General features: G+C 34.4%; 1 protein-coding gene across 1 annotated transcript; it reads left to right on the top strand.

The window, feature by feature from the left end:
• The first annotated feature begins 1,128 nt into the window (after positions 1-1,128).
• On the top strand, positions 1,129-13,201 carry LOC134264964 (uncharacterized). Its single transcript, XM_062747209.1, has 4 exons — positions 1,129-1,234; positions 4,575-6,149; positions 6,308-9,385; positions 9,982-13,201. Exons 1-4 carry the CDS (start codon positions 1,186-1,188, stop codon positions 12,951-12,953), a joined length of 7,674 nt encoding a protein of 2,557 aa, XP_062603193.1. The 5' UTR covers positions 1,129-1,185; the 3' UTR covers positions 12,954-13,201.
• The last annotated feature ends 1,081 nt before the right edge of the window (positions 13,202-14,282 follow it).

The raw sequence follows: 14,282 nt of genomic DNA, 5'->3' as shown, positions 1-14,282 counted from the left end.
GGATAAGACAATAAATTGATGGAGATGAGAACAAATTTCTTCATCGCTGTAAATAACAAAATATTGAGTGAAAAGAAGAAATATATTTTTAAATAATATCTCTATTTGAGTGCAATAGTTATACTTCTTATCCGAGTTACTGTGCTCAATACATGTAATTTGTATAATTAAAATGAAATATATGGAGATAACGAACAGTATTAAAGCTCAAAATTCATATAAGAATACAAAATTGTAGCAAAGCAAATACGGACCTCCAAAACATCAGGGGTGGGATCAGGTGTCATGGAGGAGGGAGCATCCCCTGTAGACCGTTCACAGCTGCCGTGTGCTTCTTGTCTTGATCGGAAAAATCCGTCGACAATTCCTTGTGTGTACTTATATTAAATAAAATAAATAATTTCCTTGTTCTAGTTGGACATAGTATAGGTAAATGTGAATGGCCTGTCAGACGGAGCTTAAAGGTTCGCTGTATCTCCATCTGTATGAAACCATCTGCACAAAACAACAATTATGACAATAGCAGGTTACAAATCACTGTTGTTCACTTAAAACCTATCAAGGAAGCTATAAATATTATTATAACAATATATAGAAACACTAAATTTAGGAGAGAGTTGAAGCTAATTGTAAAGCACTATAGACATTAATAATTTTGTCTTTGTATATGATCATTTATATATAGTCATAAATGTCCATTAATGATTAGTTCAAATTATAACAGACCCTGTTACGTCATTTCAGTAGAAGGAAATGCAGCTAAATTTGCAGGAAGAAATTATCTTCTTTTACGCTCGATTTAATTTTTGGTGAGCAAAAAATTAATGATTTTTTAACCATCTCAAAAGCATAAAATTAACAGAATATACAAATCGTCCTCTTAATTTACAGGTTTAAAGGTTCATTCTGTTTTACTTTGTCGTGAAATGTCATGCTTTCCTAATTTTTTTATGTGGACCCGCCATTTATTACAAAGCGATTAGATATGATCATTAAAATAATTGAAATATGCTAATGAAGGATCCTCGTGCACTCGATGTTAATGATATAACATATTTCTGACAGTCGGGGATTAATTAATGTCGTCATTAATATTAATGTAATTTTGATCTTTTCTTCGACATATACAGGTATGCGGTGTGAGCGTTAGGATTTCGACACACTCCTCCTTTCGCTCTTATCAATATGAAGTTTCGGATTACCTTAATCTTTTCTTTAGGATGCCTATTTTCATGTAAGTATTTTTTGGTGATAAATAGCTACACTTTTTTTTTAGTTTTTAAAAGATATATATATATATTTATTAATTTCACTTAACTTTTTATAATTTAAAGAAAAAAATTATCAAAGATTTGAATGAAGCACTTTAGGCAATTATCTGTATATTTTATTTCTTTGTCATTTTATCCAATTTCATACAATTATTATTTGCTTACAGACTATGAATACTTCATTTCTTTTTTATTTATCTAATCAGAAGTGTCTACCGATCAGGATACTTTATAATTATTAGAATTCTTTTCTGTTACAAATTGTTTTTAACCAAAGAAAATTCGGCGAGGGTAAACAACCTTTTTAAAATGATGAAATATACATGTAATAAAAGTTTCTTTTTTTCCGTGGTGAATTTAGCTATTATCATACAAGTTAAAACAATACTAACGAATTGTATTGTTTATATATTAAATTCCGGAAAGGACTTCTCTTATATATCTAGGATAAGTACGTAACTCGTCTTTTTTTTTTATTTGAATTAACCAGGTGGTACTAAAGCAAATCCCGTTGTTCTCAAAAGCCGATGTCAATAGCAAGTTTCTTCGGCGACCCGTCTATGATTTCATTATAAGTTTCATTATTATAAGTTTGTTTTCAAGCTTTACCACAAAAGTAAGGTTAAAACGCTACGTTGCCCATTTTTGTAAACAAGTTTTTTTTAAAAAATATATTATTTATAGTTGTATTTGCCTGAACAGTCGTTAACATTTAAACCCTCTAGATGACATATATGGCACGCCAAATTCACAAAAATGAGATAATCATAGTTTCACAATCGATAAACTAGGTTTATCGGTTGTAAACCATAGTTTACGGACTGTAAACTATAGTTAACAACGTTAATCTATATTTTACATCTGTAAACCATAGTTAACGTGATAATCTATGTTTCACAACCGTAAACTATACTTAACACCGAAAACTATCATTTGCGATTGCAAAACATAGATTATCTGATAAATACAGTTTCACGATTTGTAAACTATGGTTTACAAACCGTTAACTATAGTTAACGATCTGATAAATATAGTTTCACGATTTGTGAATATGATTAACAACTCTTAACTATAGTTTAAATATATATATGTTTCTCAACAAAATCTATTGTTAACGATTATTACAGACAATAAACTTAATATCATTCGTAAACTATAGTTAACAACCGTTAAATATAGTTTTACAGATGAAAACTATACTTAACGAATCGTTAACTATACTTAACGGATCGTTAACTATAGTTTACGGTTTGTAAACTATAGTTTACAGTCGATAAACCAAGTTTATCAAATGTGAAACTAGGTTTATCTCATTTTTGTGAATTTTGCGTGCCATAGACATACGCAGCTTAATTAGTTAACTTTGAATTATCTAGGAAATGTTTAATTAACAAAAGTAAGAGAAAAGCAAAATAAGGAGTTCATATGAGTCGAACACTGTTGGTGATCTTTATAGTTATGTATCAATTAGAATTATTAATATATGCCACAGAAAACATTATATATGATAAAACAACAAAATAATATCATTTAATCTATTACATGATATACGTACATGTGTATGCATTCAAAATAGCACGTAAAACCATGCACGTCTTAAAAAATATACATGTAATGATTTTTTTTTTAATATGAGTAATGTTTTTAATTGTGGCTTAAAAATTAAACCCCCTATTGTTTAAAGAAACCAAATGCCCATATAACACGCCTCTCATTTGTGTGAAATCCTAGAGTAAAAAGCCACAAAAGGCGTTTTAAGGTGTGCAGTCATTCTATAATTATTATGATTATTAGATTGTCACATTTCTTGTCAGGCCTCTTTCAAACAGAATTTTTTATCGTTTCCGTCAAAGACGTGTTTAGAATTTGATCATAGGATACAAGGAAAAGAGCTTTTCTATTATAGACCACAAATAAATGCCAAGCTTTCGATATAGAATCATTAATTAAATTAAAATAAAATTGAACATCAATTAAAAATGTAAGCCTCAGGTTCTAATGCACGTGAGCTGACTGAGAATTAATGTTTACAGGTAACTGGTTCTGTTCAAAGCATTGTTATGTTTTTAAATTGTTGCATTCGACGGTCTCTGTCTATCAAAATCATCAATAGGGAATTTTCCCCACTTCTAATCTCAATATGTCATTTTTTAAATATTTCTACAGTTTCTTAAGTGCGATGTTTGTCAAGATTATTTTATCATTTTCGGATTGGTTGATTGATTGATTTGAACTGCACTAATGTGAAATAGAATTTGCTTATCGAAATTTATTTCATATTAAATTAATAATGAGATTTTTGCCAGGACATTCTTATTTTCATGACCATATGTATTACAGGTTGCCAGAAATAGGTTCAACATATAGAGGTACAGTTGTATACCATTGACCGTTAATCCAAAGATACACATTTTTTATTAGGTTTTGAATTTCAACCTCCCAATATATCACGTCTGTCTTAAGTTTATCATAACTATTTTTCCTCCCAAAAAAAACCACCTGACATAATGTAAGTTAGTTCTTACCGCAAATAATTCATTAAAAAATAATATTACCTACAAATGTCACTTTAAAAGAGGAGTTTTCTTTTTTCAATTTATAGCTCCATGATTTATAATTTTATACTTTTTGTAAATTGTTTCTTTTGAAAAAGAATAAAAGAATGGATTATGTTGACAATCGATCAATTAAAATAGTGACAAGTTCTATCCAACTTAATTAACTAAAACCGAATACCAATTAGTAAGAAATTCATTTTGCTACCATCAGGTCATGTTTTATGATAATTGGTATGCTAAATGAATTTCGCGCCTGGGTTGGTTGACATAAACAATAAACACTTTTAATATTAGAATTCATAAATATAGAATTGCATATGATCAAAAACAAAGAACAGTCAAATAATTGATAAAGAAACTCATTTCACATCTTAAAGTTGTAATATGAAAAATTGCTTTGGAAGTACATGTAAATCAGGCACCAGGATATTTCGTTTTTCTTGATTAATGGTCTCATATCACATTATAAACTGTTTATAAAGAAGAAAGATGTCCATTTGAAAACATTTTGCTCATATTGTGAGAAATTCATATAATGTGATGATCTATATGGCATTCACTTCTTGTACTTTTGACAGAAAATCTTAACCTTGAAAAAAAATTGCTAACAGCCAGGGTAATTAATTGTGTCAAGAAAACGCAAAAATAATGAATAGGAGTCCTCGAAAATATCTGTATTCATAGCACATGTATTACCAAAATGTAAGAAAAAAGGTCAGGATATACATTATGTTTCATATTTCAGGTTTGTTGATAGCGTCATGTGAAGAAGGATTCTCACAGGTTTCCGTGTACGGACGCGAGAGGAGAGACACCAGCAGACGACAGGCTGACAGCAATGAGAGTGACGATAATGACGACGACGATGATCGAAGAAAAGAATACTCACGCCGCTTAGCTCTCCAAAAAGTTCTCAGAAAGTTACGGAGGCTACCTTTGTCCAGAAGCCAGCTTGTGAAGCTCGTGAGTCGACTACGCAAGCATAAAAAGTCAAACAAAGCTATAACTATGACGGTTATACGTGACATAATGAAGGACGTAGTCGGAAAGAAAAGCAAAATCAGCAAAACTAAAGCCAAGGAAATACCCACAACAACTAAAGCAACTACAACAGTTAAAGTCGAAAAGAACAAAGAGAAAAACATTCCATCTATTACTGATGGTCATTTAGTGTCAATTAAAAAAGCACCAAAGAAACCAGAGGTCGTGAAAGCACCCGAACCAAAAGAACCTCCCAAACAAAAAATACCAGTGGTGTATCAACCACCTGTTGTGAAAGTAACAAAAATAACACCTCCTCCAAAGCAAATTCAACCAGTAGCAAAGGTGCAAAAAATACAGCCTCAACCTCCCGTTACAACAAAAGTAGAAAGTGACGTACAAGTTATCCCTACGGCAAACGGAAATGATGTAGCTGTCGATACTAGAATTTCTCCAGAATTGAAACTGAATATTAATCGTATCCCAGTTAAGTTAAGAACCCAAGCGCTTTTCCAAAGATTAAAAATTCTTCGACAACGTTTACACAATTTTAAAAAGCTTCGAGACAGACAAAATACTGTGAGGACAAACAAGAAAGAAATTGTTAAAACCTCCTTATCTGGTCTAGGCTCCCCATCCTCTTCAAGTTCAAGTGTTGCTATTGTACAAACAAAACCTGCTGTGAAAGCAGTTGCATATGCCTCAGATATGGAAAAGCCACTCAGCCTTTCTTCACCAAATTTCCAACAATCTTCAGTAGTAGCAGAAGCACAGGTTTCAGTAAAACCTACAAATCCAGCGGGTCTTTCTTCACCCAAACTTAATTTACATGGCCACTCTCTTAACACAGACAAAACGCAAAGTGTTTTACACACAAACAATTATAACAGTGCACCTGTCAATACGGGAATATCAAATTTGTCACCACCCGTAGCTCCATCAGTAATTCCATCGGTTGAAATGACACAAGATGAATCTAGTCGTGTGAAAAAGATTATCATGGTGATTCAACGGCTTGCATCTAGATCTGGAAGTAAAAAGTTACAAGTATCATCGAAAGCAAAAAACCTTCTCATAAAATGGGTCAGGAGATATAAAAATGCTATGAAAGCAAAGCAAGTGCAACCGCATGTGGAAACTAAAGTACAATACTCAGTTTCTTCCGGATTTCACAATGTACCGATTGATCAAGTTGGAACCAAGTCTCTGCAAAGAAACATTCCGCTGTCTTCCACTGCGGAACTTGCTAATCCTAATATGATGGAAAATGATGTTATTAAGCAGAAAATTGAAAAGAAACCAAAGGATGGCAGCCACTATATATTAGAAAACAGCAAAGGTAAATCAAATATTTAAGCAAAATGGCATATGAATTTAATACTGAAGATTGGAACTATAAGCACATCTTAAATACTTTTTCTGAGATAATTTGTCCTCTTAATATGGTAATCATGTTACTTATAAGAATGTTTCTAAGATGCTTTTAATTTATTCCAGATACATATATTTCTGATTCACCACAGGCGAAAAGTCATTTCAAAACAAGCCCAAAAGCATCCTTTATTAAACCTGAGCAAACAGTTGTTGAAAATAGTGAAATGAAAAGTTCCTCTTTCCATAATTCTTTTAAATCAAATGCTACAATAACATTTCCACTTTCTTCACAACCGGTTAAAGACATCCAAGAACAGAACACAAAGGAAATTTCAAAACTAAATTCGGAAATTACGAATACAGATACTAAAACAGAAGCTATTAACACTAAAAAGTCAGATATTGAGACAGGCAACGCAGACTTTAAACAAGCACTTGAGTCAAAAGCAGTAAAGGAATCACAAACAAATGCGCTTGACAGCATGATTAAAGAGGCTCCTAAGCATATTTATGCAACATTCTTGCCCCCGACCATTGAAGATCCCTCTTTGAAAGAAAAACAAACATTTGAAAGAAAGAAAGATAAAATATCACAAACAGAAAATGCACAGATAGTTGAAGAAAGCACAGACATTCCACATGTAGAAAATAACGTAGAAGTAACAAACTGGGTTTCACCTGGTGGTGTTCCCATAAGTTTAGAAACTCCAAAGACCCTCCCCGGTATTCCTATACCGGAAGTCGAAAATAAAGTTACTGAATCTGTTTTGAAACAATCAGTTTATACTACTACACCAGCCGCTGTACAAATTTTTGACGAACAAATATCTAACGATCCCTATGTTCCTGTCGCGTCAGTAAGATCTGAACTAAATACAATACCGGAAGTAACCAAAGTATCATCAAATAACCTTGATACATCCATTAATGGTCACTCAGATATAAATAATGCTGTTGAAGCCAATCTGGATGAGTCTCCCTACAAAAGCATTCCTTCAAAACAAACTGATCAACTTCAAAATGAATCTCAGAAACACAATTCAATTACAGACAACAACGTCATCCCACTATTTCAACATGAAACCAAAAACACGTTTTTCAAAGGTGTAAATAAAACACCAATTGACACTACCTCAATTGAAAGTAATTCAATCAAAGAATTAACGCAAAAGCAGGGACCCAGTGTTGATGAATCTGTTCCAAAAGCTAGTGATATATCTGTATTCAATCAAATAAACACACACACAAACACAGATAACACAGTTATTCCCCTAAATAAGGACATTTCCTTCGATAAAAAACAAGAAAATAACCAAGGTCATCTACTTTCAGCTTCTCAAGAGCTTTCGTCAAATACAGTCAACGTTTTTAAGCCTTCGGCAAAAAACATCTTTGATAAGCCTTTATCAAAATCCCTTCCCGACTTGGAGAAGACAGCATTAACAAGTGTTTCTGATACAAACACACAATCAGCTTCAAACATTGAAGTACATCATGGTGGTAAAAACCAGTTTGTTCCACCGCCTCCCCCACCACCACTATCATTTGATTCAAGAGTTACAAAAACAAACGAACAATCTAAAACAAATAACGTAGAGGAAAATCAGTTTATTACACCACCCCAACCCCCAGTAAGTGAGAGAGTTCCAACTTTAGTTAAAGAGAACCCGAACATTAAACTCTCTCTTCCAGGTGTGGTCATTGAATCACCATTTTCTGATTCTAAAACCATTGGAAATGTCCAACAGGCATTACAAACAAGTATTGATAATACAGTACAGGAAATCCCCCATGCATCTTCAAAATTAATTCAAGGTCAAGATAGTGCAGTAGTCTTTTCAAATTCTGCTCCGGCGCTGAGACAGCAAAAGGAAATTAAAAAGGCCAGTACTGGAGACATCAATAATTTATCAATCGCACCAACCAATATTGTAGACATAAAAAGTTCTTTTAATGATAAAAACATAAATAGAATTGTATCAAAGAATGAACACACTTCTAATGTACCTCCTCTTCAACTGCATCCTAACAATCAGCCATCAATTGTTAAGTCACAGCAAATAGGGTCTTTCTCTCAAAAACAGTCAAATCTCAAGACAGAAGAACTAAACACCCCGACCAAATCATTGCCTAAATTTCAAATTTCAAGGACAAATGTTGCTCAACCTTTGAATAGGAATGTAAATCAAAAGGCTTCTTCAACATTTGTTGTGTCTCGACCCAAACGACCGGAAACGGATTTTAATAAGATGGGAGGCATGAGTTTAGATAAAGGTGCTATTCTAAGAAAACTTTTGGAAATCAGGAGATTGCGACAGCAGCTAATCGCAACTGGAAGAGTGAGTGACAGGAGGCTTTCTGATTTGCTTCCAAATTCTAGATCCTCGATTTCCAATCCCAGGCCTCCTTCTAGATCACAACAATCACCTTCACTTTCACAAAATACCGTAGTTTTCTGGGGCGATAGTGCTAAACCATCACTAACAAATCCATTAAGGACTTCTAGGGCGCATCGACGAAAAAGGAGCCTATTAAGTGGCCATATGATCCCAGGAAACAATATGCCACACACAAATAATCAAATATATATAGATATGCCCCTTCATTCTTTATCATATGACAAAAAGCGAAGTAACCCTGTAGATTTGTTTGGTGGGTTGGGATCTCCCTCTGTGTCACACTCACATCCTGGACGAAGCAGAATGGATATTGCTAACCCAGGTTCTTTGTCATTAGGCCCTGTTCATCCTAACACATTACACGATAGAGGTATGACAAAACTAGAAAGATTCTTTAGAAAACCTGTCTATTACACCCCTCAGCCCCAAATGCAAAATATTGCAGCGGTAGTAAATCAAATATTTGCACCAAGGAACACCTTTCAACAACAACAACTGTTTGCTGGTAATTCACTAAGTACTGCTTTCCGAAATAATCCACACCATACACCTTTTCACCTGAATGGATCAGAAAGAAAATCTTCATATGCTGCAAAACGGACACCATCTGGTCTTCCTACAAAAAGAAATTTTGTGGAGACAGCACCTGTGAAACTAAGGACATCTAACAGTCATGGGGTTCGAATTTCGGTTAGAAAAGATGTCTCTGGAGGATCACTTGCGCATCAACATAATTCACAACGACGAATCAGAAATGAGAAGACCATAGATTCATCATATATGGATAATTCCTTGTCATTAGGTATCAAATCACATGACTATTACTGACGATAGCCGCGCACGCACTTTGTCACCAGCAGCCCGCATGCGCGCAATTAATCACTGAAACTGCATTTGTAGGCAGTTGTAACACTTGTGTGTGTGCTTATTCTGTGTTATCTAATCTATTTAAGACACTAGAGCAGCTCGACAATCTTTAATTCGGTGGTGAAGCCTTTATTAATCGGTGTTCTGGTTATAAATGATTCGTCTTCAAGGGAAAGTGTTACAAATCCTCAAAACATCCAGCTGTTTACCTCCGTCTTGGGCATCGCATGTCAGAAAGAATGGGTGGAAGCTTATTAATATCCACAACATGCATTTTTATTTGATATATTTTTGTTATGTAAAAACTGTGAAAGAAGTTCAAAAGGATTATGTAAATGAACTGTAAATGACAACATAATGATATATAATTCAGTATTGTATTTTGAAATCAGAATCTATTTTATTAATGATGTAAAAGCGATTTGTGTTTATATTCATTATTTTTGACCTATGTTATTAAAAAAAATCAAAACTTACATGAATTCTTTTGTTTTCTATTCATGAATTTTATGATTCACATAACTATTTCAGGACCTCCAAAACCCCAGCGACCAAATTATCGAACAGTTCGACGGATCGTTATATTACCTATTCGTGCCCCTACTCCAACTGTGCCAACGGTTCGCAATATCAAACAAAACAAAGGCATGGGTCTCACATCTAGTCAATTAAACTTTGGGCCACAAAAAAGTCCGAAACAAGGTTCACAAACAGGATTCTTAACAAAAGCCAAGCCAGATATGAAACCATACAAAAACACCAAAAGCGTTGAATACAAAACCATTTCCTTAAGCTCCAAGAGTGATGCAACCAAAAAGTCAAACTCTGAAACTCATCAAAGCAGTAGTAAAACAGTAGCACAATCGAAATCTCAATATACAGAAAATAAACTGACTTCAGCTACAATGAGTCAACATAATGATGTGTCCCATGCACCAAAACTTACAGGTAGTACCTTGTCTTTATCTCCTCTGCATCACAAACAAATGAAAGACTCGACTTCGTTAGTCAAGTTTGCATTTTCCCTTAACAGTCCTGCATCAATGTTCATGAATAATATAGAAGCGAAGCCAACAAATGTTTCACCTGTGAAAACAGGTTACTCTGGTTTGATTTCCGCAGCTCCAAATAGTGTGTTGAGGAAAGAAGCTGGAAAAGACAAGGCGGGACCGGCACTAAGTGCTACGTCATTTGTGGGTCAAAAAAGTTCTAATAATGGTATCGTTTTTGAGGAAATAGACCCGCTGTCTTTGACAAATTTTATCCTGGCTGCAAATGAAGCTCCGGACAGTGGCTTCAGTGGAGGTCCTGATATATCAATGTCGATGGCTCCTGTAAAATTGACAGACAATACCGTGGAAAATAGCGTCGTGCTAGAAATTCCTGAAAAGAATGATTTCATTGGACGGAGCACTCATAAAGAGAAGAAAAGTGAAATCGTAGATAAGCAAAACAAACAACGGTTTGATAACACATTGACTAACCAAATTCAAGAGAAGGATTACCATCGTCACGTTTCCATTAAACCTGTTAATCCAAAAACCAGTGCAAGCGTTTCTCATTCACATCACTTAAAAACTTCTCAAAGCAGCCAAAGACCATATACATTTTCTTTGTCTGGAATATCTTTAAGTAGTCACACTCACTCTCCAAAGACAACAGTGCCACATTCTGTGAAACCCACCATTAAACCTACTCTCGGGGTTCCAGTTCACCAGGAAACCAACAAAGCAGCTCAACATTCTTCAACTCATCAAACTCATAGTAAACTAACATCTCTTAGTCAACGTCAACCCATGCAAACTTCCCTTTCAAAACAGCCATCAGTGAAAAATACTCTCACTAAACACCAATACACAAAAAATATAAATACTCATCATCAACATTCAAGCAATACACGAATAAAATATCTACCTTTGAAAAACTCTCTTACTGATTTGAAATCAGAAAATAAATTTTCGAAACCCCCATCTCGAGATTATGTTTATCGCAGTTCATCACTCACCTCTTTTAATCCAAGAAAGAGCACATTGGCCTACCAAACCGTGGGACATAATTTTGATATCAATGATAAATTCACAACAAAATACACTCATCCGCCTCATACTGGGCATTCATCAGTCAGTCACACTGCAACAACCACACCAAGTAGCCGCATAGTTGTTTATACTCCAGCAACACCAAACTGGCAACACAAAAGTTCTCTTCCTAGCCACATGTCAGGAAAGATAGGGCATTACAAAAAGCAGTTTGTCATTGAAAGCCAAAATGGAGTATCCTTCAGTGATCACAACCAGCTTCAAAGACATCCAAATCAAGTGGATCGTTCAATCCCATCAGCTGGAAAGCAGTCAACATATAAAATTGCTCGTTTCGAACAACTTTCAGGGCAGCGTCCTTCAACTAAAACTTCTCCAAACACTATTGAGAACACAATAAATCACTCCAAATCCTGGAACGATCAAAAATTATTAAAGACAATAGATAACTCCAAACAATGGTCGAACAAAATCTTGGCATCCAAACCACAGAATGCCAAAATGGATTATCAATTAACCAAGCCTGTGGCATCCAAACCCCTGAATGTCAAAAAGGATTATCAAAATCAAATAACCAAGCCCGTGGTATCCAAACCACTGAATGCTAGGAAGGATTATCAAAATAAACTCTCCATGCCAGCTGGTTTGCTAGGATATGCTATCTCAGGGCCATTGGATTCAGAAGCAAAACACTCACGGCAAATCATTAGGCCCACCTCCAGACCGGATAGTCACACCAAGCATAGGACCTCCGTGAATCTAAAAGACACCAAAATACAACATATTATTGAAAATAAAATCAATAGTGGAAGACAATCTGGATGGGTGACACCACAACCTCTAAAACCACCAAGATATGGTGCAGTAAATAAAATCCAGACATCTTTGCGCCAGCAAACAAAACCGGATATACGCTATCAACAACATCACCAGCACCAACAGGGCCATAGATCCGTTGTAAAAACTCAGCACCATGATCACAGAACAGTTGAGTCAACCCTGCAACAACCCATACAAGCAGTTACACCACCGACGCACATACATAGTCCTCAGATGACTTTGACTGCTCGTCCGCCTTTGTCTGTTACTCAAAAATCTATCGAAACGACGAAAGTTGCGTTCTTCTCCACAGGAACAGAAAGTTACGCTATAAGCTCACAGCTCTTAGCGCTTCTAAGACAGCTTCCTGTCGGGGATCTACCGGACCACAAGAAAAGGCGCTTAGAAAAAATTCTCGGAGTAGAAAATGGACAACTCGAGGAGAAATCGCCAGAGCCATTATCAGAGGTTGATGCTTTAAATAACGCTGTTCATGAGCAGAGTATAAAGAATGGAAAGGCCAGGCAGTTTGAAGTAAGCCATCAAAAACTAACTTCAAATAATCGGCGCTATGTTCAACCAACATTTAATGGAGCAAACAATGAAAACGTTAAATCAAGTCTCAGTGCCTTCTTTGCTCCATGACATTTTCGAAAAAAAAAATCCTGGTGATAGACAGAGTTAGGAAACTGTGATTCACCTTTTGGGAATTGGGTATAATGTTTATTAAAATAAACAATAGTTTTGTTATATTATTGGTATATCATTTTGTTTTATTTGTACTGTTTCCCCGTTGTTTGAATGTGTGCATTTTTCATTAAACATTCGTCAATATAGCATAATGTTAGAATGACTTGTACTGTGTTTTAAGATAAGACTAATAAAATTCCAAATGAAGTGTTTTTCAAACTGGTTATACGTGTAGAAAATGTACACTCTCTCTGACGAAGGTCTAATTTCCATGTCCATGTGAAATAATAACAAAAAGAATTCAAATATTTTCGTGAGGTCAAATTTTCAAGGTTGTGTGGAGGATCCCATTTCGTGGTCGGGGAAAATAGCTGTGCTAGTGAAATTTTACATTTCTCATTTTGTGTTTACAGATATCTTAATTAGGAGTGTTTACTGAAACAAATTATGACATGAACAATGTAATTCCTAAAATAGTTCCGCTTTTGATTTTTCATCGAAAAAAATAATCTTTACTACAACCATATGAATATCGGTAAAAATAAACTTTGGTGATTAATTGCTATTTAATTTACTCACTCGTAGTTATTTTCTTATGATCGTATGAAAATGACGAAGATAATTATATTGTTTATGATAACAATGATGAAGATTAATTTTTTTTCTTTATTGATAATTGTGCTAAAACTTTTATATTAGTACCTTTGATAAAAAGTAACAGGTTTGAATTTCAGTAAATCCCTCCCCCAACCTGGGGAGGAAAAACTTTAGAATTAATACTATATACATGTAGTATATACTCCTCCTTGCCGAGGGACTTCATTCTAGCAGGTAATCTCTAAATAGGATGAAAGAACGAATTATCTTCTGAATATGAATGTTGACCAGCAAGTCTTGAAGAGAAAAAGAAAGGGGAGGGGACCTTGTGTAGCTGGTGATATATTCTGAAAATAAATTAATTTAACTTTATTATTCCTCACCCCTCTTCTTGAATAACTTGAAAACATGTTTATTTATAATGATTTAAATGTCATAAAATTCATATTGTAATAGCTGCACAGTTTTACCCGTTCGTTGAAAGGGCAAAAGATAGTAAATTGAATCTTAATAAATTTCACAGAAATTGATTAAGTAAAATACTTTATTAATTCTTTTTTCTGTTTTTTTTTTTTTTTTAAAAGAATGCCTTCTACCATTTTTTTTTTTTTATTTCCCCATTTACATTTGGCCGTTGTTATTAATAGTAAAGTATTCAAAGGGAGTAAACTCTTAAAGGAAACTTAT

This window comes from Saccostrea cucullata, unplaced genomic scaffold, assembly GCF_032062105.1.
Source record: "Saccostrea cucullata isolate Sc308-1 unplaced genomic scaffold, CSIRO_AGI_Scuc_v1 ctg328, whole genome shotgun sequence".
Lineage (NCBI taxonomy): Eukaryota > Metazoa > Mollusca > Bivalvia > Ostreida > Ostreidae > Saccostrea > Saccostrea cuccullata.
This window is presented reverse-complemented; position numbering and strand designations above follow the sequence as displayed.